The sequence below is a fragment of the Eumetopias jubatus genome, unplaced genomic scaffold, assembly GCF_037043125.1.
Source record: "Eumetopias jubatus isolate StellerSeaLion01/CBP00866 unplaced genomic scaffold, mEumJub1_p1.0 scaffold_10, whole genome shotgun sequence".
NCBI classification, from domain to species: domain Eukaryota; kingdom Metazoa; phylum Chordata; class Mammalia; order Carnivora; family Otariidae; genus Eumetopias; species Eumetopias jubatus.
The window spans coordinates 86,864,991-86,884,889 of NW_028274816.1; the positions used below are offsets into that span (position 1 = coordinate 86,864,991).

The 19,899-nt window shown below is 55.6% G+C and overlaps 1 protein-coding gene across 9 annotated transcripts; it reads right to left on the bottom strand.

The window, feature by feature from the left end:
- Window positions 1-1,172: 1,172 nt before the first annotated feature.
- SLC16A5 (solute carrier family 16 member 5) lies at window positions 1,173-16,141 on the bottom strand. Of its 9 annotated transcripts, none has more exons than XM_028112716.1 (7): window positions 14,777-14,882; window positions 13,086-13,171; window positions 12,051-12,128; window positions 11,561-11,796; window positions 8,549-8,692; window positions 3,766-4,575; window positions 1,173-2,758 (listed from the first exon to the last, which is right to left on the bottom strand). In XM_028112716.1, exons 4-7 carry the CDS (start codon window positions 11,757-11,759, stop codon window positions 2,508-2,510), a joined length of 1,404 nt encoding a protein of 467 aa, XP_027968517.1. In that variant the 5' UTR covers window positions 11,760-11,796; window positions 12,051-12,128; window positions 13,086-13,171; window positions 14,777-14,882; the 3' UTR covers window positions 1,173-2,507. The 9 variants fall into 9 exon arrangements, with proteins under 9 accessions (XP_027968517.1, XP_027968516.1, XP_027968515.1 ...); XM_028112715.1 differs by having other exon boundaries at window positions 12,051-12,225; XM_028112714.1 differs by lacking the exon at window positions 13,086-13,171 and having other exon boundaries at window positions 12,051-12,225; window positions 14,777-14,859.
- Window positions 16,142-19,899: the final 3,758 nt, after the last annotated feature.

Here is a 19,899-nt window from a genome sequence, read left to right on the forward strand (position 1 = left end):
GGCTGCCATACTCCAGCCTGCCACAGCCCCATTGACAGCAGGCCCCATCTCCATGGGCTCAGGTCCCTGTGGTCAGACCCTGCCCTATGCGCACACTTTGGGGCAGGAGTTATGACTATAATCCGGGTGCTTGGGTACCCTGACAGCTCCACGTAGGGCAGTGGTCCCAGACCTGTCATCAGGCCCTTCGGCTTCTGTAAAGAGCTGACAGAACTTGGGGAAGTACATCTCATCCCAAGGTGGCCAGGGGCTTGTCTGCCTCTGGCTGGACAGAGCAGCCAAGTCCTGGGGACCAGGGGCTCAGAGTTCAGGGACACGATGTAGTGAGCTCTACCCTGTACTGGTCAGGAACTGTTCCAGATCCTCTCTAGAGGATTCCCAGGAAAGCAGCTGTGGGGATTCTGGAATCAGATGGGCATCCCATCCTCTCTCATTTGTCCCCTCTGAAAGGCTCAGGGGCTTTCCTCCTTCGGGAAAAATTCTCAGTCCTTGGTTCTGTGCTGAGGGCATCACCAGGTCTTACTCCTCTCTGCCCAGTCCCTGGCACATAGTAAATGCGCAATGATTTTGTTGAAGGGAATCATTGCCACTCTTGGCTGGGGGCAGGTGAGATCAAAGTTCCCTATGCTGAATGTTCACTGATACTTTTCCCTAAAAGAAATCTCTTTTCAGGAAGTGGGCCCAATAGGGGTTGCACATTTCAAAGCCTGGTGGCTATCAGTGCCAAAAGTATCCACCTACCCACGAGTCCCACTCTCCTTTTCCACTCAGTTGAGACATAGGGTACAGGACCGGGTAAAACGTGTCCAAGCATTACCCCTTCAGTGCACAGGATGTGGGTGGTGGCTAAGCATGGGACTGGGTGAGGAGCAAGAAGGCAATGGGGGTCTTCAGGGTCAGACTTTTCAAACAAGAAGAGACTCTGACTTACACAGGCCAGCATCCTCCTTTTTTTAAGGCCCAGAGATGGTGAACAATTGCCCAAAGTCACACATCAAATTGTGGCAGAGCCAAACATGAACTCTGATCTATCCCAGCTCAGAGCCCTTTGCTTCACCTCTGCACTACTTTATTTGACCATAAGGGGGCACTCATGGCAGGATCCTGGAGAAGACGGTACTTCCCCAAGGATGCTTACTCACACCAGCTGGGCAGAAGAAGGAAGGCTGGAGTCAGGTCATGAAAATAAAATTTATTTTCCTGATAAGGCTTCCTTGTTGGAGCCTGGCTGAGCCTGAACCAACAAACAAGGCCTTGGGTCGCAGCAGCCCCTGCTGAGCAGGGAGAACTGAAGGGGGAGGGGAGGGACTTACTCAAGGCCTGTTTTCCAGCTTCATTAGTTCACAGGGTTTATAACCCGCTACAGGAAGGTTTTTTTGTGTGTAATTCAAATAAACTCTGTTTTTCCATTGCCTCAGGTGGTACCCTGCTGGGACAAGCTTGGAGTGATGACCTCAGGGACCAGTACCAGCAAAAAGAGGATGTGTGTGGGGAGCACTGACCTCCCTGCCACAGGCACAGGCCCCCTGGGAGTGGAGGTGGGCTGGCAGCTGGCCCAGCCAGCTACTTACCCCAAGGTGGACACCTCTGACACAGTAGGGAGAAGGAGTGAAAGGCTTCTGCTGCAAAAGCAGCTCCATTTTCCCAGAGGTCTCATGCCCTGCCCAGCAATGCTTCTGCTCCGCTGCTCACTCAAATGTCAGGCTTCCCCCCACCCCAGCACGCAGCTTCACGACCAAGATACAAGGTGGGGGCACGGGAGGGAGGGAGACTGTAGAGCAGGCCCTGCTGAGTGAGGGGACCCCTCAGACTTCATTGATTCTAGGACCCAAGCCAAGGGCTCCCCTCCAGTTCTTTGCTCAGACACCAGGATGGGTCCTCTACCCAACCATTAATCTGTCCGTGTCCTGTGTCCACGCCAACCCCTCAGCCTGGCCCTCCACCACTGCCGGTCACAGCTCATTCTTTCAGGAGGTTCTTCTTCTCAAGCTTCCAGTCAGCGTGAGGCCCAACAACCTGTGCTGGGGGCCACCCTCAGGGCAAGGGCTGGGGCCCTTGGGAAGAAAGGGGGTGGAGGGCCTTACAGGAGGGGTGAACTCTTTGGAACTGTCTGGAGGCCGGAGAAGGACAAAGAGTCACATCAGAGACATCCAGACTAGACTGGAGGGTCCAGTGTGTTGAGAGGCAGCAGAAGTACTGGGCAGCCAGCTGAGCCAAGCCGGCTGTGACAGACCCAAGCAGGGTTTAGACTCACTTTCCTGGGCTCCAGGTACGCTGGTACCCCAAAGAAAAAGTCAGGAAGACCTGCTCCTGGATTCTGCTGGTTGGAAGGAGCCCTGAGTCTTTGGAGGCCAGCCTCCAAGGTCCCAGCTCCTGGCTGACTCCCAGTGTGCAGAGCCTGGATGGCTTTTTGCTTCGGGCTTCCTGGGCAGCCCCTCACCCCAGCCCCTAGCAGCTGGACATCACATTCCTGGGCTGCGGAGATGGTCACTCACCGACCTCAGGGCTCAGACGCTGGTCACATACATGACCTCGGTGTATAGCCGCTTCTTGGAATCACATGAGCCCTCCGCCGTGAGGACCTGCTCTGAGGCAGCCTCCGTGATGGCTCCTTCTGCCTTGGCCTGCTTGCCTGGCCTCTCCTTCTTCTGAAGGGCACAGAAGCTGCCACCCATAAAGAGGGCAGCTGATATGAGGAAGAAGCTTGACATGTAGAAAACGTAGCTAAAGTTGTTGTCGGTGGTGTCCAGGAGGAGCCCTGGGGACAGAGAGCAAGTTAGGCCACTGTCCGGGGCTACCAAACCTTCCTCCCAGTAACTCGTGTGCTCTCCGAGAGCAGGGATTTTATTTTGGGCTCTGCTGTATCCCCAGTAGGAGCCACTGTGGCTGGCACCTAGGAGACACTCAACAGAGATTTGTTGAATCAAAGAAGAGGAAACACTAAGCCTGCTCTCCAGGGGGGCAGGAAGAGCCCTTGGGCCAGAAGGGCACCTCAGGGCATGTCTCCCTTACCCTTGGTGGCAGGAAGCCCAGCACACAAGGGCCGGTAGTCTGGGATATCTGCTCAGCTACACCTGGGCCCTCCCATACGTCTCTGCTCCCACATGTGTTTGTTTCCCTCCTGGCACAAGTCACCACGCTGAGCACAAACGTGTCTCTGCTTTAATTCCCGACTCTCGCACCAGAAGAAGGTCAGCCCTGAGAGGTGGGGACTGGGCCTCTGTGTTCAGCCATGCCCACCAGTGACTGGCACAGGCGAACCAGTGGTTAAGGCAGGTGTTCTTGTCTGCATTTTGCAGATGACACTGTGGCTCAGAGAAGGAGAGTGACTTGCCTGGGTCCCACAGGTAGGAAGCAGGACAGCCAGGATGTTAATCACGGCAAACATGTGCGCAGTTTTCTGCCCTGTGCCAGGCTCTCTGCTATAGAACTGTGATCCTCACAACAAGCCTACAGGGTAGATTCTATTATCATCCCCACTTTGCTGATAAGAAAACGTAGAGAGAGGAAGACGAAGGACTCAGGCAAGTCTCGTATAAAAATCCTTATTTTTAACTGTTCATGCCCTGGGCGCCAGCTGGGGAACAGCCTGCATCTTGGAAAATCACAGATGCTTGGAAAAATCACAGATTCCCAGTCCCTACCCCTGGAGATGCTGATGGCACCCAAATCTCTTCAGATTGTTCCCCTTTGCCCTATCTCCATATCCTGCCCACCCAGGCCACACCCATGTACACCTGGCCACCCTCCCTCCCAGGGCCTCACCAGCCAGTGGCGGGGAGATGAGAATGGAGATGCTCTCCAGGATGGTGAAGAGGCCCAGGGCGCTGGAGAACCGATCCATGGGGACGATATCCATGAGGACCTGGAAGAGGAGGGCTCCAATGCCACTCATGGACACGCTGTACACCAAGCAGTAGCCCACCAACACCCGGAAGTCGGCCGACGCAGCGCACACCAGGTTGGTGAGGCCATTGAGCAGGGCTGCCAGGCTGAACAGGTACTTCCGGTGGCCAGCAAAGTCCCGCCGGCCTGCCACCAGCCCAGCCATGGGCCGCAGGAAGATGTTGCTAAAGCCAATGATGGAGATGAGCAGGGCTGCTCTGTGTTCATCCACCCCATGCCACATGGCATATGGCACCAGAAAGACGTGTGGCAGTGGGAAACCCAGGATCATCCACATAACACCCAGTGTGTACACTCGGTAGCCCGCATTGTGCCGCAGGATATCAAAGGCCAGGTGGCGCTGGATGGCCCGACCACACGCTGCCAGGCAGCTGGGAGCAGGTGTCTTGGAAGGTGGAGGGGGGCCTTCTGTGGCCTCAGGGGCTGTGCTGGTGGCCACGGGCCTCAGAACAGCTCCACAGACACAGCAGTGGAGAAAAACTCCGCCGAAGACAAGGAAGGTGCCCCTCCAGCCCAGATCCTCCAGGAGGTATCGGGAGAGCAGTGGCCAGAGCGTGATGCCCAGGGAGACGCCCACCGAAGCCAGTGCATTGGCCAGCGCCCGATGGTGGGAGAAGTAGAAGCCCAGCACGGTGATGCTCGACTGGAAGCTGAAGCACATGCCCAGGCCTGTGGTGGGAGGGAGACTGACTCAAGGGCGTTCGGGGCCTCCCACCCGTACCCAGAGAGGGGTCATGGGGTCATGCTCCATGTCTGCCCTCCTTCTGTTTGAGCCCAGACCCACTTCCAGGTCCCCAGGGATTGAAGAAGGAAACAGACTGCCTTGCCGCCCCCTTAGAAGCATCCGCTCTGCCCTCCCAAGGCTGCCAGGGGCACACCTGTCCCCTTTGCACAGCACCAGCGTGATCTTTAAAAAACCTAAACTGGGGGCACCTGGGTGGCTCAGTTGGTTAAGCGACTGCCTTCGGCTCGGGTCATGATCCTGGAGTCCCGGGATCGGGTCCCGCGTCGGGCTCCCTGCTCAGCGGGGAGTCTGCTTCTCCCTCTGACCCTCTTCCCTGTCGTGTTCTCTGTCTTTCATTCTCTCTCTCTCAAATAAAGAAAATCTTAAAAAAAAAAAAAAACCTAAACTGGGGGGCGCCTGGGTGGCTCAGTCGGTGAAGCATCTGCCTTCAGCTCAGGTCAGGATCTCAGAGTCCTGGGATCGAGCCCTGCGTCGGGCTCCCTGCTCAGTGGGGAATCTGCTTCTCCCTCTCCTTATCCCTCTGCCCCTCCCCTAGCACTTGCGCTCGCTCTCTCTCAGATAAATAAATAAAATCTTAAAAAAATAAATAAACAAAATAAAAACCTAAATTGGGGTAAGTTTCTTCCCTGCCTAACACTTTTCAAGGACTTCCCATTACACCTAGAAAAAAATGCCACCATATTTACTCTACCGAGGAAGGCTCTGCACGGTCTGGCCTCTGGTCGTCTCTTGGGTGCAATCTCAGGCCATTCTCCGTCACTCACCATGATTGAGCCACATCAGCTTCTTCTCTTCCTCTGGACACCAAGCTGCCCCCCACAGCTGAACATTTTGGGAGAGAAAGCTCACGACCACACCATGACCACAAGCCTCAGGCAGACTCTTGGGCGCCCTATGATGCCACCGTCCGTTTTCCCTCCCACCCTCCTAGATGACCACCTCTCCTTCTCTATGCACCCTCCCCTCCCCCCCGCCCCCCCCAGCTGACCACCTGCCTTCCATCTGTAAAACTGGACTGTTTGTCCCTGCTGCCAGCCAAGGCCAACCCTCCACTTATGCCCTTCCTCTGGTCTACTCAAAGGCGTATCCCTTCAGCAATTTCCCCCTCCTGCACCACCCACTTTCTCCTCTTTGCCAGATCATTCTCGACTTCGTTGTTATTTCTCCCACTAAAAACAAAACAAAGGGCGCCTGGATGGCTCAGTCAGTGAAGCATCTGGCTTTGGCTCAGGTCATGATTTCGCGGTTCTGGGATGGAGCCCGGAGGTTGGGCTCCCTGCTCAGCGGGGAGTCTGCTTGTCTCTCTCCATTTCCCTCTGCCTCTCCCCCCGTCCCCCACCCGTGCTCTGTCTCAAATAAATAAAAAATTTTTAAAAAGCAAAACAAAAGCAAACAAAAAACCAAAACAGAGATCTGGCCATGGCTTGCTCCCGCTCCCTTCTCGGTACCTGCTCCCAGTGGACCCGAGGGTCTGCGGGTCAGGGGTGATTCCCAAAAGTAGGAGACGGAGGGGGAGCAGGTGTGCAGGCAGAAGTGTCTCTGGGGCTCATTCTCGCTGCTGTGATCTCGGGAGGAGCAGGAGACCACAAGGAGGGGCCCAGGAGCAATGGTGTCCAAAGGGGAAAATTCAGGAAAGGATGAAAAGGAGCAAGGTGCTAATAATGGAGAAGCCTTGGCCCTCCCTTTGGAAGCTGGTGAATGTCGTGTACCTCCGTAGGCGGTTCCATCCTGCAGGATAGGTGGAACGTGCGTCAGAGGCTTGGAGAGCCACAGAGCCACAGGCAAGGGTGAGAGGAAGTGAGGCAGCAGAGGGAAAAGCAATCTGGTCATGGTCTGTGGGCAGTTAGCGCTGACCCTCCTCACCAAGAATGGATGAGGAATTTGGCCTGATGCCTTGAGTCCTGATGTTCTCCCTCAAGTTCATAGGAAGACGGACCTGTTTTTCTAAACTTACATGTTCACGATGGACCTTTCCCATAAACCCTTTGGTCTTACATGTTTCTTGTGGGTCTCCTGTTACCAGCTCCTTCCTGAATGTGGGTGGGGGTTTTTGTGTGTTTGTTTTTATTTTGAGCAGGCTCTTTGCCTAATGTGGGGCTTGAACTCATGACCCTGAGATCAAGAGTCACGTACTCGGGCCACCTGGGTGGCTCAGTTGGTTGGGTGACTGCCTTCGGCTCAGGTCATGATCCTGGAGTCCCGGGATCGAGTCCTGCATCGGGCTCCCTGCTCGGCGGGGAGTCTGCTTCTCCCTCTGACCCTCCCCCCTCTCATGTGCTGTCTCTCAAATAAATAATTAAAATCTTAAAAAAAAAAAAAAGAGTCACATGCTCTACCGACTGAGCCAGCCAGGTGTCCTCGAATGTTGTATTTTGACTCAGTCTGTAAGATTCTATCAGCTGGGGAGTTTTACCCTATTGCGTGGAATGCTGCTCATTATATTTTGTGAAGTTAATAAAGCAGTTTAAAACAAACAAACAAAAAAAAACCCCAAAACAAAACAAAACAACCCTCTCTTGACTCCACAGCCTCTTCTGGGTACTGGCCCATTTCTCTGTCCCCTTCAACAAAATTTCCTGGAAATACCGTTTATCTCTGCTGTCTCCAATTCCTTTCTTCCTCTTTGCTCTTGAACCTGTTGCAATCAGACTTTCGCCCTCACCCTTGGTCCAGACTTGCTCTTATCAAGGTCAGCAACCTCCACATTGCCAAATCCAAAGATCAAGGCTGGTCTCCTTCCACCTGATCCACCAGCAGCCTGACACCGCCTTCCCTCCTCACTTTCTCCAAAAACATCACTCTCTTGCATCTCCTCCTGCCTGTGTCCCTTCTTCCCACGCAGACTGCTGGATCCCGCAGGGCCCAGTCCTCAGGCCTCCTTAGCCACCCACCCATGTTCCCTCGGTGACAGCAGGATGATACCTGCCCTCAAAATTGGAATGCCAGCCCTGTCATGGGCTCCCCAACTGCTCGCTGCAGCCCAGGGCCTGTCCCTGAACGGCAGACTGGATGTTTCCACACCTGAGCTTCCCAACCGCCCACCAACCTGCTCCTCCCCTAGGTTTCCCAATGCAGTTAAAGGCTACTCCATCCTTCCAGTGGTTGGGCAAAAACCTTGGCGCCACCCTTCTTGGCTGCTGGAACCTTGGGTCATCCTTGACTATTCTTCTCTGGACCTCCCTCGCAGTCCTGAACCTGACTGCTCCTCACCACCTCCATCATACCACCACGGTCAAAGGTGATGGTATGATGGGTGATGACCATGCCCTTACCTGTTCTCCTGCTCTAACTTAGCCCCCCCGGTGCACCCATGTCAACACAGCAGAATGGTGCTTTACAAACGGCAGTTGGATGACGTCACTCACCCCCCTGCCCGAATCTCTCAGGTGGTTTCCCATCTCACTACACAGCCTTTCGGGCACTACTCCCCAACCACTACTCCCCACCCTACCTTTGCTCATGCCCTTCACTCCCCCTCGGGCCCTTCCGGGCCTTAGCACTTGCTCTCCCTGCTGCCTGGCAGCAGACTCCCTCACCTCCATTAGCTTTCTGCCCAAATGTCACCTTCTCTGCAAGGCCTTCCCTGACTGCCCTGTAGAAAGTAGCAACCTCCCCCACCCTTGCTTTATCTTCTGCATGGGGTGCTCTAGGGGTTTTACCTCTTTGCTTGTTTAATCTCTGCCCACCCCCGCCCCCAGCCAGGACACCATCGCATCAGCTGTCCTGTCTTCTCGTGTGCTTGTCACCACCAGAACCAATCTTTCTCATTTATGTATTCATTGTCCTTCTCCCTCATGTGACTACAAGCAGCCCCAGAAGATGAGGCACGCTGCCTGCACTTATGTCTGGCACTTTTTGGTAGGCACCCAGAAGTTCTCGAAATGGGAAGACGGTCACCTGTGATGAATCCTGCTGTGAGGTAGAGCTGGCTAAGGGTGCGGCAGAAGGAGCTGGTCACCATGCCCAGGCTGGCCAGTGCGCCCCCCAGCATCACCGTCACTCGGCAGCCAAAGCGTCCCACCAGGATACTGCACAGTGGTCCTGTGGGGAGGATGCAGGGAGGGGCAGGGGTGAGGAAGCAGCTAGCAGGTGGTGGTTGAATGAGGAGGATGGGAGGGAGGGAGAGTGGGCTTGGGAGGGGGTTCCAGTAAGAATCAGCCACGTAGCTTGAAGGGCACAGCCCTGGGGCCTTGTAGGCCTAGGTTTTGATTGCCACCGGCCACAGGCTGGCTATGGGCTGGGGCAAACCCAGTCCCTCTCTGCGCCTCCCCTACAGGAGGTCACACTGGATGACATCTGACTGGCTTTGAGGGGAAGTGTGTGCAGTTTGACCCCCAACAAGGATCCCCAGAGCAACAGACTGAGGCCCTTCACTATGCCGACCTGAGGCTGATTCCATCTAGTAAAATAGGGTCGGCTCATGACCTGGGTGGGATGCCCCTTGCTGGGGGGGTCTTGTCTCGGTGGGTGTCAAAACCAGTGAGGAGCTACAGCCCCTGCCTGCTTCCCATTCTCAAGAGGACTGGCCACAGCCCTCCCACTAGCCTCCAACCTGTCTAAGGCGGGCAGCCTGGGGCCCTGGGCCACCCCCTACTCCCTTGCACTGGCCTCTGGAGTGCTCTGGAGAAAACTGGGTGTGGTGCTTTCTCCCCTCTCCCATCACTTCCAGCCAACACAAAATCTTGCACCCAGACGTTTGGCTTCTGGTGGAGAAGGGCCTGTTCTCCTCCACCCCACCCCCACCTTAAGCTGCTTTCTCACCAGCCCAGACCCAGAACGGAAACAAACCAGTCCTGGCTGGCTGCTTCTCCTGCCTTGCAGGGCCCCATTCACTCAGTGCCCCGCCCCCAAGTACACATAATGGAATTTCTTGAGTTACCCTCCCAGAGCACAGCCAAAGGAACAGGGAAAGAGAGAGAGTGTGCGTGTGTGTACGCAGTGTCTGCGTATGTTTGGGGTGGAGAAGGCATGTGTGTGTGTGAGCCAGTATGAGTATGGGAGGGACAGCGGAAGTAGGCAGCCCACAACACTCAGAGATAATCAAGCAGAGGTAGCTAGAGAGGGAGAGGCAAGACTCTGCAGGGAACATGACCACTGCCCCACACATCTTCCATCTTCCCCACCCCAAACTTTGGCCTGACTTCCGAGAGGTGACCTTGGGGAAAGCCCCAAGTCATGGCCCAGGGGGTGGGGGCTGAGACCTGCGCCTGCTTGCCTTAGCTAGCCAAGGGCACTGGGAGGCAGGGTGTTTTCTCAGCCGGGCACTGCTTCTGCCCTGAACTCACTCTGCCACCCCGAACGTGCTTTGTACTTTGTGCTTGCTTGCTTTCTTCATCTCTTAAGATGCGTGGGGACCGGGGGTGCTTGGGATCGAGGATAATTTCAAGTTTAAAATTTCTCTGGGGACACCTGGGTGGCTCAGTTAAGCGTCTGCCTTTGGCCCAGGTCATGATCCCAGCGTCCTGGGATCGAGTCCCAGTATCAGGCTCCCTGCTCAGTGGGGAGGCTGCTTCTCCCTCTGCCTGCCGCTCCCCCTGCTTGTGCTCTCTCTCTCTCTGACAAATAAATAAATCTTAAAAATAAAATAAAATAAAATTCCTCTGATACTCTGAATGAGCATGGGCTAAAGGTGTATTTGTACGTGAGACAGACAGACAAGACAAGAATCCCAGGCCGACTGAGGTGTTGGCATGCCCGCTAGGAGGTGGCGAGTCTAAAGCTGGTTGGGGAGTGGAGGTCCCCATGGATGCCTGTTTCCCAGGCCCTGGCACGGACCCCTTTCTGGCTGCGTGGAAGGAACCACCTGAGATTCCCACTTCTGCCCCAACCTTGCAGGTGAAAAGGTCACGCGGTCTGGCCTGGTCCAGGCCTCTCCCAGGGCCCTGAGTCCAGGCCCCGGGGTGGCAGGTTCAGGGGTAATCTCATGAGGCCATCTCTCCCAGTCTGACTTCTCTCCCAGTTGGAGGGAAGGACCTGGAATAACAAGCAGGCTGCTTGTGCCGGGTGTAGGGAGACGGAGTCCGCGGAGACAGCAAACACACGCATGGGGAGAGCCCTGTGGGCCGTGATCTCTGGCTCCCGTTGACCAGAGCCTCCTCGCCCCACCCCCCTTCGCAGGTCACTCTCTACGGAATCTCCCTCAAGGGCTCTCGGGAGCCAGGGGCAGGCCCCTGAGCCCAAGTCTATTGCAGGGAGTCTCCCAGGCAGCCCTGGCCATCCCCCTTCACTGGGGTCAGGGTGAGAGGGTCACATTCTTGGAGGAGTCAAGTAGGAAATGGGGGGGGGAGGGCTGCCTTCACTCAAACCTCCCCAGCCCTTGCAACATCCCTTCTGCTTCCCGGTGAGAGACGGGGCTCTTGCCCTGCCCCCATCTTGACCCTCGTGTCTTCCTCAAGCCCCCTTTCCCATGCTGAAGCCCCTAACGAGGTTCTCCAAATACGACTCACTGGTGACTCATGGGATCCTCCCTATGATCCCACGTAGGAAGTGGGTAGGGTGTTGGGCGTTACCTCCATATTGCAGAAGAAGAAACTGAGGTTCAGAGAGATCATGCAAGCAGCTCTTCCTCAAGTCTGTGCTTAGTGCCTGACACTCCCACAGTCTGCATCGATCATCCCGCGGCCACCAGCCACTGAGAGGACTGGCTTTGCACCTTAGATACCTCCGTACCCTCTCCCCAACCCTTGCCCAGCCTAGACCTGCCCAGCCCAGTTCAGCACAGCACAGCCCTGCAGGGTTCCTGCCAGGGGCTGGCCCTGCTCAAATCAGGTGATATCTTAGGAATTCACCCCATGAGACAAAGCCTGTGGCCTCAGAGAGAGAGCTCCAGGAGGCCAGGGAGATGGTGGCTTCCTCCCTCATCCCATGCTCTTTCTCAACCCTCCCTCGGCCCCTCCCCAGGCTGCTCACCCCCAGCGTGGAGCATGGCTGTCAGGATGGAGGGGAACCATGAGGTCTCACTATTGCTGGCTTGGAACTCATGCTGTAGTTCAGTGAAGAAGATGCCAGTGCACGTGGGGAAGCCCAGAGTGAGGCCCTGGGTCACCAGGGAGGCCAGCAGCACCACCCAGGCCCAGCAGCCCTCTGCACGCTCCAGGACCCGGGGCATCTTTTGCCACGAAAGCCGCTACCACTGCCTGGGCAACCTGCGGAGGGGACAGAATGTAGCTGCCATCCCCAGTTCACCAGCCACTTTCCCTGGGTGGCTGAAACCACCCCGCCCTCTTGCCCCAGCACCAGGTGGCACAGAGTGTACCGCCCCCTGGGAGGTGACCAGAGGCAAATGCCGTGGCCCTGGCATTTCCTTTCACCCACTTCCCAGAGCCAGCCTGGCAGGAAGGGCAGGCAGGTGAGCCTTCAGTGGGGCAAGGCAGGTGGATGGAATTCTTTCTAGACTTACATTTGGTGGTCAGTCAGCAGATGGCACTTCCTGGCCCAGCCTTGGGGCCCCCTCCCGCACACAGCAAGCACTCAATAGCTGCTTGTAGAACAGAACAGATCTCTAGAGCCAGCGTGGTCCCAATGCCCCCACAGGCACACACAGATGCATTTTCCAACATTCATAAGCAGGCTTCCTGCACACAAACACAGACTTTAACCACGCCACCTTAACAGCAGCGTCCGCTGTCAGTGCTGTCGAGAAGTCCTAGGTGAGTAAGTCGGTGCTGGGTGTTGTCAGGGAGCGTACACAGAATAGGGGCGCCCGGGTGGCTCAGTCGTTAGGCGTCTGCTTTCGGCTCAGGTCATGATCCCAGGGTCCTGGGATCAAGCCCCGCAGCGGACTCCCTGCTCAGCGGGAAGCCTGCTTCTCCCTCTCCCACTTCCCCTGCTTGTGTTCCCTCTCTCGCTGTCTCTGTGTCAAATAAATAAATAAAATCTTAAAAAAAAAACAAAAAAAGGAGTGTACACAGAAGAGCTGTCCAAGGGCACCAAACAAGCAGCTTTCAGGAAAAGGCATGGGTCTCATCCAAAGGCCCTGTGAAATCACATCTTTCACAGGGAGCTCATGGCAGAGGCAAGTTCTACAGTGATGCTCAATAATGACCCACCACCTGTCAGGGCTTCTCTGAGCAACACCTCCCAACACACACACACACAAAGTCTAGAGACACACAAACATACAAAGTCACACATGTAGACATGCCCAGACATATACAAAGAGACACACACATGCACTGATACACACCTACGTGGACACATGCAGACAAGCCCAGAGACAAACAAACGGACACAGACACACACACACGGTCACACACAATGCAGACACACACATGCACAAAGGGTCACACACCATGTGGATGCACATGCACACGCCCCATCTTTGGCTCAGTTCTATCTCCGTTTTTCACCCCATCCAGGTTGCTCCCCCATCACAGAAGCTGCCATAACCAGGCCGCAAAGCCCCAAGGCCCCTCCCCAAACGCGGAGCCCTTACCCAGTCCCCTCTGTCCTGGCTCTCCACCTGCTCCGTGGTCCCCTGTGGCCCTCAGACCGTACTCAGGGCTCCCGCAGCCTTTGCCTCTGGAGACAATGGATCCCTTGAGCTACAGTTCCCACAGCCTCCCTCCTTTTACCCCCAGGTCCTGGGAAGATCCAGGGAAACTCAGGAAACTATCAGAAATATGCAACCCCATCTTCCTGCCACACCCTGCACTCCACACCTTCCCCGCCAGGCCCAGGAGCTCTAACAGCTAAATGGGATCCACCCTAGACTGCCTCCTTCTGACGTTCCAATCTCTTCTCTGGGCACCAAGCCTCCTCCCTCCCCAGAGGACCCCCTGGAGCCCTGCCAAGGTGAGTGGCCCATTCAGCCCAGCTTAGAGTACGTGAGTGTGTGCGTGCGTGTGTGTGTGTGTGTGTGTGTGTGTGTGTGTGGTGGGGGGGGGGCGGTGCTGCAGGCATGGCTCGTCCTGCCGTCCTGGCTCCTGCTTGTGGTATTGGCCCCGGAGATCCCTCAGCCCCAATCCTCCCGGCCCGGTTCCAGGCTCAGGCAAACCTCAGATACAGTTCCCTTCCAGGATTTCTGTTCCTGCAGCAAATGGAAAGGCCACCGGTACAACCTGATCCTGTGTTGGCCTGAATGTCCCCTCCACACCTGAATGTCTCCAGCGCTGGGCCCTGAGTCTGCCCTGACCTGCCGCTTTCCCCTCTTCCTCCCAGAAGTGCCACCAGCCTTCCTCCGCCGCCTTCACCCCTCCTGCCCTTCCCTTCACTGCTGCCCTACCTGTCACTTCCAAGTCCTGGGACCCTGCTGGTTTCCTTTCAAAGCAGCACACTGTCACTTGACCCAGAGGTAGCAGGGCATCTGATGCCACCCAGAGGAGGTGGATGACAGAGGAGACACGGGCCCAGTTCCCCCTGCCCCCGCTCTGGTCCTTTCTCATTCATGCTTGTTCTGCCCCTTTATAGAGAGGCCTCTCCCCGCAACCTCCTCCACTCCACCCCGGAGTGGCCTCTTTAGTGCCCGTATTAGCAGCCACTTCTCCAGGTAGCCCTCTGGGGACTTTGTCCAGGATTCTGACCTTCACTCTGCACCCACCCTCTGTCTAAATCTTGCAGTGGAGCTGACTTTTCGCTGCCTCTCCTTCCTCCAGGCCTCTGGGGAACAGTCAGAGCCCAGGAAACCCTAAGCACCTCTGCTCTCTCTTTGCACGCTGGGAGCCCTGCCTCCCAGGTCTGAGGACCCCTGGCCTCCCTGTGGGAGTTCCCCTGCAGACTCTGCCTTCCACAAGGGGGCATCCCCTCCCAGACCCCCAGTGACTCCTAGGTCATAAACAGCTTTTTTGTCTGGTTGGTCCTCCAGCCCCCTCCCCCAGCAAACTGGTCCCTCCTCAAAAACTAGGCTGCCGAGGTTCCAAAATCAGAGCCAGAGAAAATCTTGTTGGTCCTTCAAGATTCAGCCCTGACAGCACCCCTGGGAAGCTCCCGTGACCTCCACCCCAGGCTGGACTAGGCCCCCTTCCTCTACTTCTTTCATTGTACTTTTCACACCACATTGGAGTGGATCATTCTCTTGTTTATCATTGTTGTCCCTCCCCCCCCACCCCCTACACCATGAGCAGGGACCTCTTCACACATCCCTACCAGGCCTTGGGTGAGCAAAAAGATAACATTAATGGGACCCACCTGTGTTCCCCAGGGGGCAGGCAAGACCAGGACCAAGGGTGACCTGGCTTCCTGGCAGGCAGGTCCATTCCAGAAGACTCAAGCAGAGCGGAGAAGAGATGGGGCTGGGGTCTCTGGCTCCAACTTTGCCCCAGAAGGGAAGTGGTCTTTCCTTTGTACTGGGCACCATGAATCATGATCACTGCCTGGTATGTGGTTGTGGCGAGGAAGGAAATGCAGACGGAGACACTTCGCTCTCACTTCCAGGGACTGGAAGCTCTCCACAGGAGCTGCCCACCTCAGCCCTCAGGGACCCCAGCCCAGAGTCAGAGTGACTACCTTCGTGCCCAAGTGGCAGGAAGCTGGGTTTGTGGACAGGGCACAAGATCAAATGGCATTTCTTGTCCTTCAAACATTGCATGCATCCCTTGGTTTGTTTTTAGGGCTTCCCATCTGATGCCAGAGCCTTCACGAGGCCCTCGGAATCCCTCCTCTGCCCCTCTAAGCTTGCAGGCATGGCCACAGGAGGGAGCAATGGGTTTTGGTGTGCTAAGTGGAGGGGATGCAAAGGATGCAAAGGAGCCCTCACCAGCTCCACAGCAAGCCCTGGAGACCCCCTCCCTTCCCAGACCCCATATCAGGCAGGGCCCAGGACACAGGGTGGCAGTGGTAGGAGAGAGGCCAAGAACCAGCTTGAGCTTGGGACTGACAAGCCCACAAACCCCTACACTTGGCAGGGGCTGAGGAAGGAACTAGGTGTTCCAGAACTTCGTGAGCCGGGACAAGTCACCCTCTTCCTTTCTCTGTCTCCAAACTTGCCCCCACATTCCAGCAGGGGCCGGCTGACCTTAGCCTGGAAGGGGGATGGGAGAGGCAAGAGGAACGTCATGACCCTGTCATCCGGGGTCATTCCCCTTTCCCACCCTCCCCAGATCCTCTGGGGAGGGTGGGAAAGGGGATCTTCCCTGGGTGGGGCTTCTGGGACGCCCAGGAGGCGCCCGCGTGGAGATTTCAGGCCAGGCCTTGCGTAGTGCCCGTGCCTCCCCCACACCCCCAAGCCGTGGAGGGTAGGAGTGGCTCGGGAGAGCCCCCTCAGGCGTGAGGGTCCCCAGCCATTTCAGGCTGGGGCAGCTCAAGAATGAGACAAGACAAGACTTTCCTGGATCCTCAACCCGGAGCCCGTCACAGGCGGGGAGGGGCCCGGGAGGTCCACGGAGAGGCGCGTCCGCGACGGCGCAGACGCGGACCCCGGCGGGAGGGCACCTTACGGACAGTGGGGAGCCCCGGGGAGCCCGCTCACCGGCTCGCGCGGCCCGGCGGTGGCGCAGCTCCACTCCCGCCGAGCGCGGCGTCCTGCGGCCCGGCCCGCTAGCAATGGAGGAGGCGGGACACCGCCCACCCGCGGAGAGCCGCGCCCTCGGGGGGCGGACCGCAGGGCGCCGGGGGGCGGGACCACCTCCGCGTCGCCGGCCGGTGGGGAAGGAGGCCTGGCCGCCGGGTGCGAGGGCGTGGCGTGGCGGGGCCAGGGCTTGCACCCCTAATCTCAGCCGGGTCCAGGGCTCAGAGTGGCCTGGCGGGTCCTGCAGCCCGCCGGGCTCCAGACGCCGGCTCCGCGGAAACATTTGCATGTGATTAGCATGCAAGTGTTTCCTGCTCCCTCCGAGTGCTACGGCTCCCAGGAGTGGGAAGGAGAAAGCGTGTGATTAAGGAGCTCTACCTCCCAGCGGGAGTCGGGTGGAAGGCCAGAGTGGAGGGCCCGTTCTTTGTAGGCTTTAGCCCCCCAGTGGGCCTTCTATTGAAAGCCTGGAGCTTGAGGGCCGCACCCAGAGGAACTCAGGCATCTGCGGGCGAGCCAAGAGGGCTACCTCTCGGACCTGCAGGGCCTTTTCCATCTTCTTCCCACCCAGCCAGCCCTTAATATGTACTATTTAAAGCTTTTTCAGGGGCGCCTGGGTGGCTCAGTTGGTTAAGCGACTGCCTTCGGCTCAGGTCATGATCCTGGAGTCCCAGGATTGAGTCCCACATGGGGCTCCCTGCTTAGCAGGGGGTCTGCTTCTCCCTCTGACCCTACCCCCCTCTTGGGCTTTCTCTCTCTCTCTCAAGTAAATAATTAAAATCTTAAAAAAAAATAAAGCTTTTTCAGTTACTACAAAGTTATGGTCATCAAGACAGTGTGCTACTGGGGTGCCTGGCTGGCTTGGTCAGAAGAGCATGCCACTCTTGATCTGGGAGTCCCCAGTTCAAGCTCCAGGTTGGGTGTGGAGATTACTAAAAATAAATAAACTTAAAAAAAAAAAGGACAGTGTGGTACTGGCATAAGGATAAACTTATAGATCAAATGGAATAGAGTTAAGAATAAACCCTTAAATTTCTCCTCAGTTGATTTTCTACAAGGGTCTTGAGACAACCCAGTGTGGAAAGAATGGTCTTTTCAGCAAATGGTGCTGGGACAACTGAAAATCCACACGCAAAAGGATGAGCCTGGACTCTACTGCACAGGATTAAAAAAAGGGTCATACCTAAAACTATAAAACTTTTAGAAGAAAACATAGGACTAAATGCTGATGACCTCAAACTAGGCAATGGATTCTTAGATACGGCACCAAAAGCATCAGTGACAAAGGAAAAAGCCACATAAATTAAAATTAAAACTTTCATGTGCCAAAACAGGATCAGGAAAGTGAAAAGATAACTCTCAGAAAGGGAGAAAATTTGCAAATCATATATCTGATAAAGCACTTGTATGGAGAATATACAAAGAATTCTTACAATTCAACAACCAAAAGACAAATAACCCCATTAGAAAATGGGCGAAGGATCTGAGTAGACATTTCTCCAAAGAAGACATACAAATGGCCAACGAGCACATGAAAAGATGCTCAGGGCCCCTGGGTGGCTGGGTCAGTTAAGCGTCAGACTCTTGATTTCAGCTGGGGTCTTGATCTCAGGGTTGTGAGTTCAAGCCTCGCATTGGGTTCCATGCTGGGCACGGAGCCTGCTTTAAAAAAAAAGATGCTCAACATCACTAGTCACCAAGGAAATGCAAATCAAACCCACAATGAGATACCACTTCACACCCACTAGGATGGCTTAACTTCTGGGTGAGTTATGTAGGAGATACTTGCATTAGTTATAAGTTACGTCTTAGACATAAGTCATCTCCGTGACTATGTTTCATTTCTTGCCCGTGGTCTCCGTGCTGGGTTTGGCTCTTATGTGCCATTTTAGCTTGAATTTCCTTGGATACAAACATTGAGAGGAGGGGGTGGGGTCCGTTAAAGTGCATCCATGGTCCTCTAGGGATGGTCTCAGGCCTGTATGGGGGACAGAAGGGATCATACTCAGGGATCTGCACCATCTCAGCACCTCGCACCTCAGCCTGGCTCAGTCCTGTGAGTGGCAGTCCTTGCCCCTGGGTACTCAGAACAGACCAGATGCAGCCCTCCACCCCATCCCTGGGTACTCTGGCAGGATCCAGGGACTCAATACCCAGGGACTTCCTGGAAGCTTCCACCTCTCTTTTTCCCAGGATCTCATTGTTCTCTCGGGAGCTCCACCTTTAACTATGACCTCTGCTTCATCAAGATAAAATTAATAGAGCTGTGGGGACACTCCCTCCACCTTCCTGGACTCTGAGTGCTTCTCGAGGGTGAGGTTCCCAGCAGGCTGGAGCATGGTCACTGTGGCCACAAAGCTCCAAGCCGGGGTCTGGCAGACATTCCCTACCGCCTTCCCCACCCTTCCTCTGTGACTCTGTCCCCTAAGTGCTGGTCTAAGTGCACAGCCTAGCATCAGGTCCCCTTTTGTGAGAGCCTATGGACAGCTGTCAATACAGGTGAGTGACTAGGGACACAGAGTTGGAAGGGTCATCCTCCTACAGATAAGGGAACTGAGGCATCTGCTCAAAGAGAGAGGGAGGCACTTGCTCAAAATCACAAATTTTCAGGAATTAATAGTAAGTAATTAGTACTTAATAGCACAATCGCCGAACATCAGTACAGATTATCAACCACCACCACACTCTGTTGCTGAGATCTTTGCACGTGTGTGGTGGAACACTCTGTCTCGAGGAGCCTTGTCTTTTTTTTTTTTTAAGATTTTATTTATTTATTTGAGAGAGAGAGAATGAGAGAGAGAGAGAGCACGAGAGGGAAGAGGGTCAGAGGGAGAAGCAGGCTCCCTGCTGAGCAGGGAGCCCGATGTGGGACTCGATCCCAGGACTCCAGGATCATGACCTGAGCCGAAGGCAGTCGCTTAACCAACTGAGCCACCCAGGCGCCCAGGAGCCTTGTCTTTATCTGATTGGCCCCTGGTTGGTCTTCAGGCGTCCACTTAGAAGCCCCTTCCTCCGAGAAGGCCTCTCAGACCTTACAGTTGGAGGCATTAATCCCGCTGAGTGCTGTGTGTCTCCCACTAAGCTCCTTGCTTTCTTGCTGGATGATCCGTGCTTCCCCAGTACCTAGCCCAGTGCGTAATGCAGGATTATAGTAGCTAAGAGAGGTGTCGACACATATGGAGTGCTGTCCAGGTCCTAGCTCATTGGCTGAAATGAAGCAATGAATTATTGCCCATCCAAGTAACTCCCCGATTCCTGGGTCTTCACACCCTAAGCCCACAGTCTGGGAATCTTTAAAAAATATTTTAAGTGCTTGAAATTCCAGGATGGGGTCCTGGTCTCTTTGTCCCTCTCCCCAGCTCTTGGCCTCTGTGACCCTGTGATATCTCTGGCTTTGTCCCTGCTGGGACAATGGGGGTGACCTGTCTGGGCTGTCCTGAACGCTGCTGGTGGCTGGACCCCTCAGTGCCTTTCCTTCTCCACCAGCGCTGGGGCAGCTTCTCTATTCTTTCTCTTTTCACTCCTCTGCCTGTTTGCCCTACTCTGCCCCAGGGCGTGTGGCAGCTTGTCGGCTGGCCCCAGCTAGCTGGCTATTTGCCCAAAGACCCCATGAATTCATATCTGATGGGCACGGTCTGTCCTGGAGCTGGTCATAGATGCTGGCGGTGATGTTGGGCACCCCCACTCTGCTCCAGCCCCCACCTTCGGGGGCGGGCAGAGATGTCCTGCTCTCTCCCACTTAGGAGCAGCATGTTGCCTTATGCTGGGGCCGGGCCGGGAAACAGGACAAGAGAAACCACGGGGTGAC

What these genes read in the sequence shown, in the direction of transcription:
- SLC16A5 (XM_028112716.1), bottom strand. Translation starts at nt 11,759, where the DNA reads ATGCCCCGGGTCCTGGAGCGTGCAGAGGGCTGCTGGGCCTGGGTGGTG. An exon ending in AGCCATGCTCCACGCTGGGG is followed by an intron (nt 8,693 to 11,560) that starts GTGAGCAGCCTG and finishes TCCTCCCCACAG; the next exon opens with GACCACTGTGCAGTATCCTG. An exon ending in CACAGCAGGATTCATCACAG is followed by an intron (nt 4,576 to 8,548) that starts GTGACCGTCTTC and finishes CTCCCACCACAG; the next exon opens with GCCTGGGCATGTGCTTCAGC.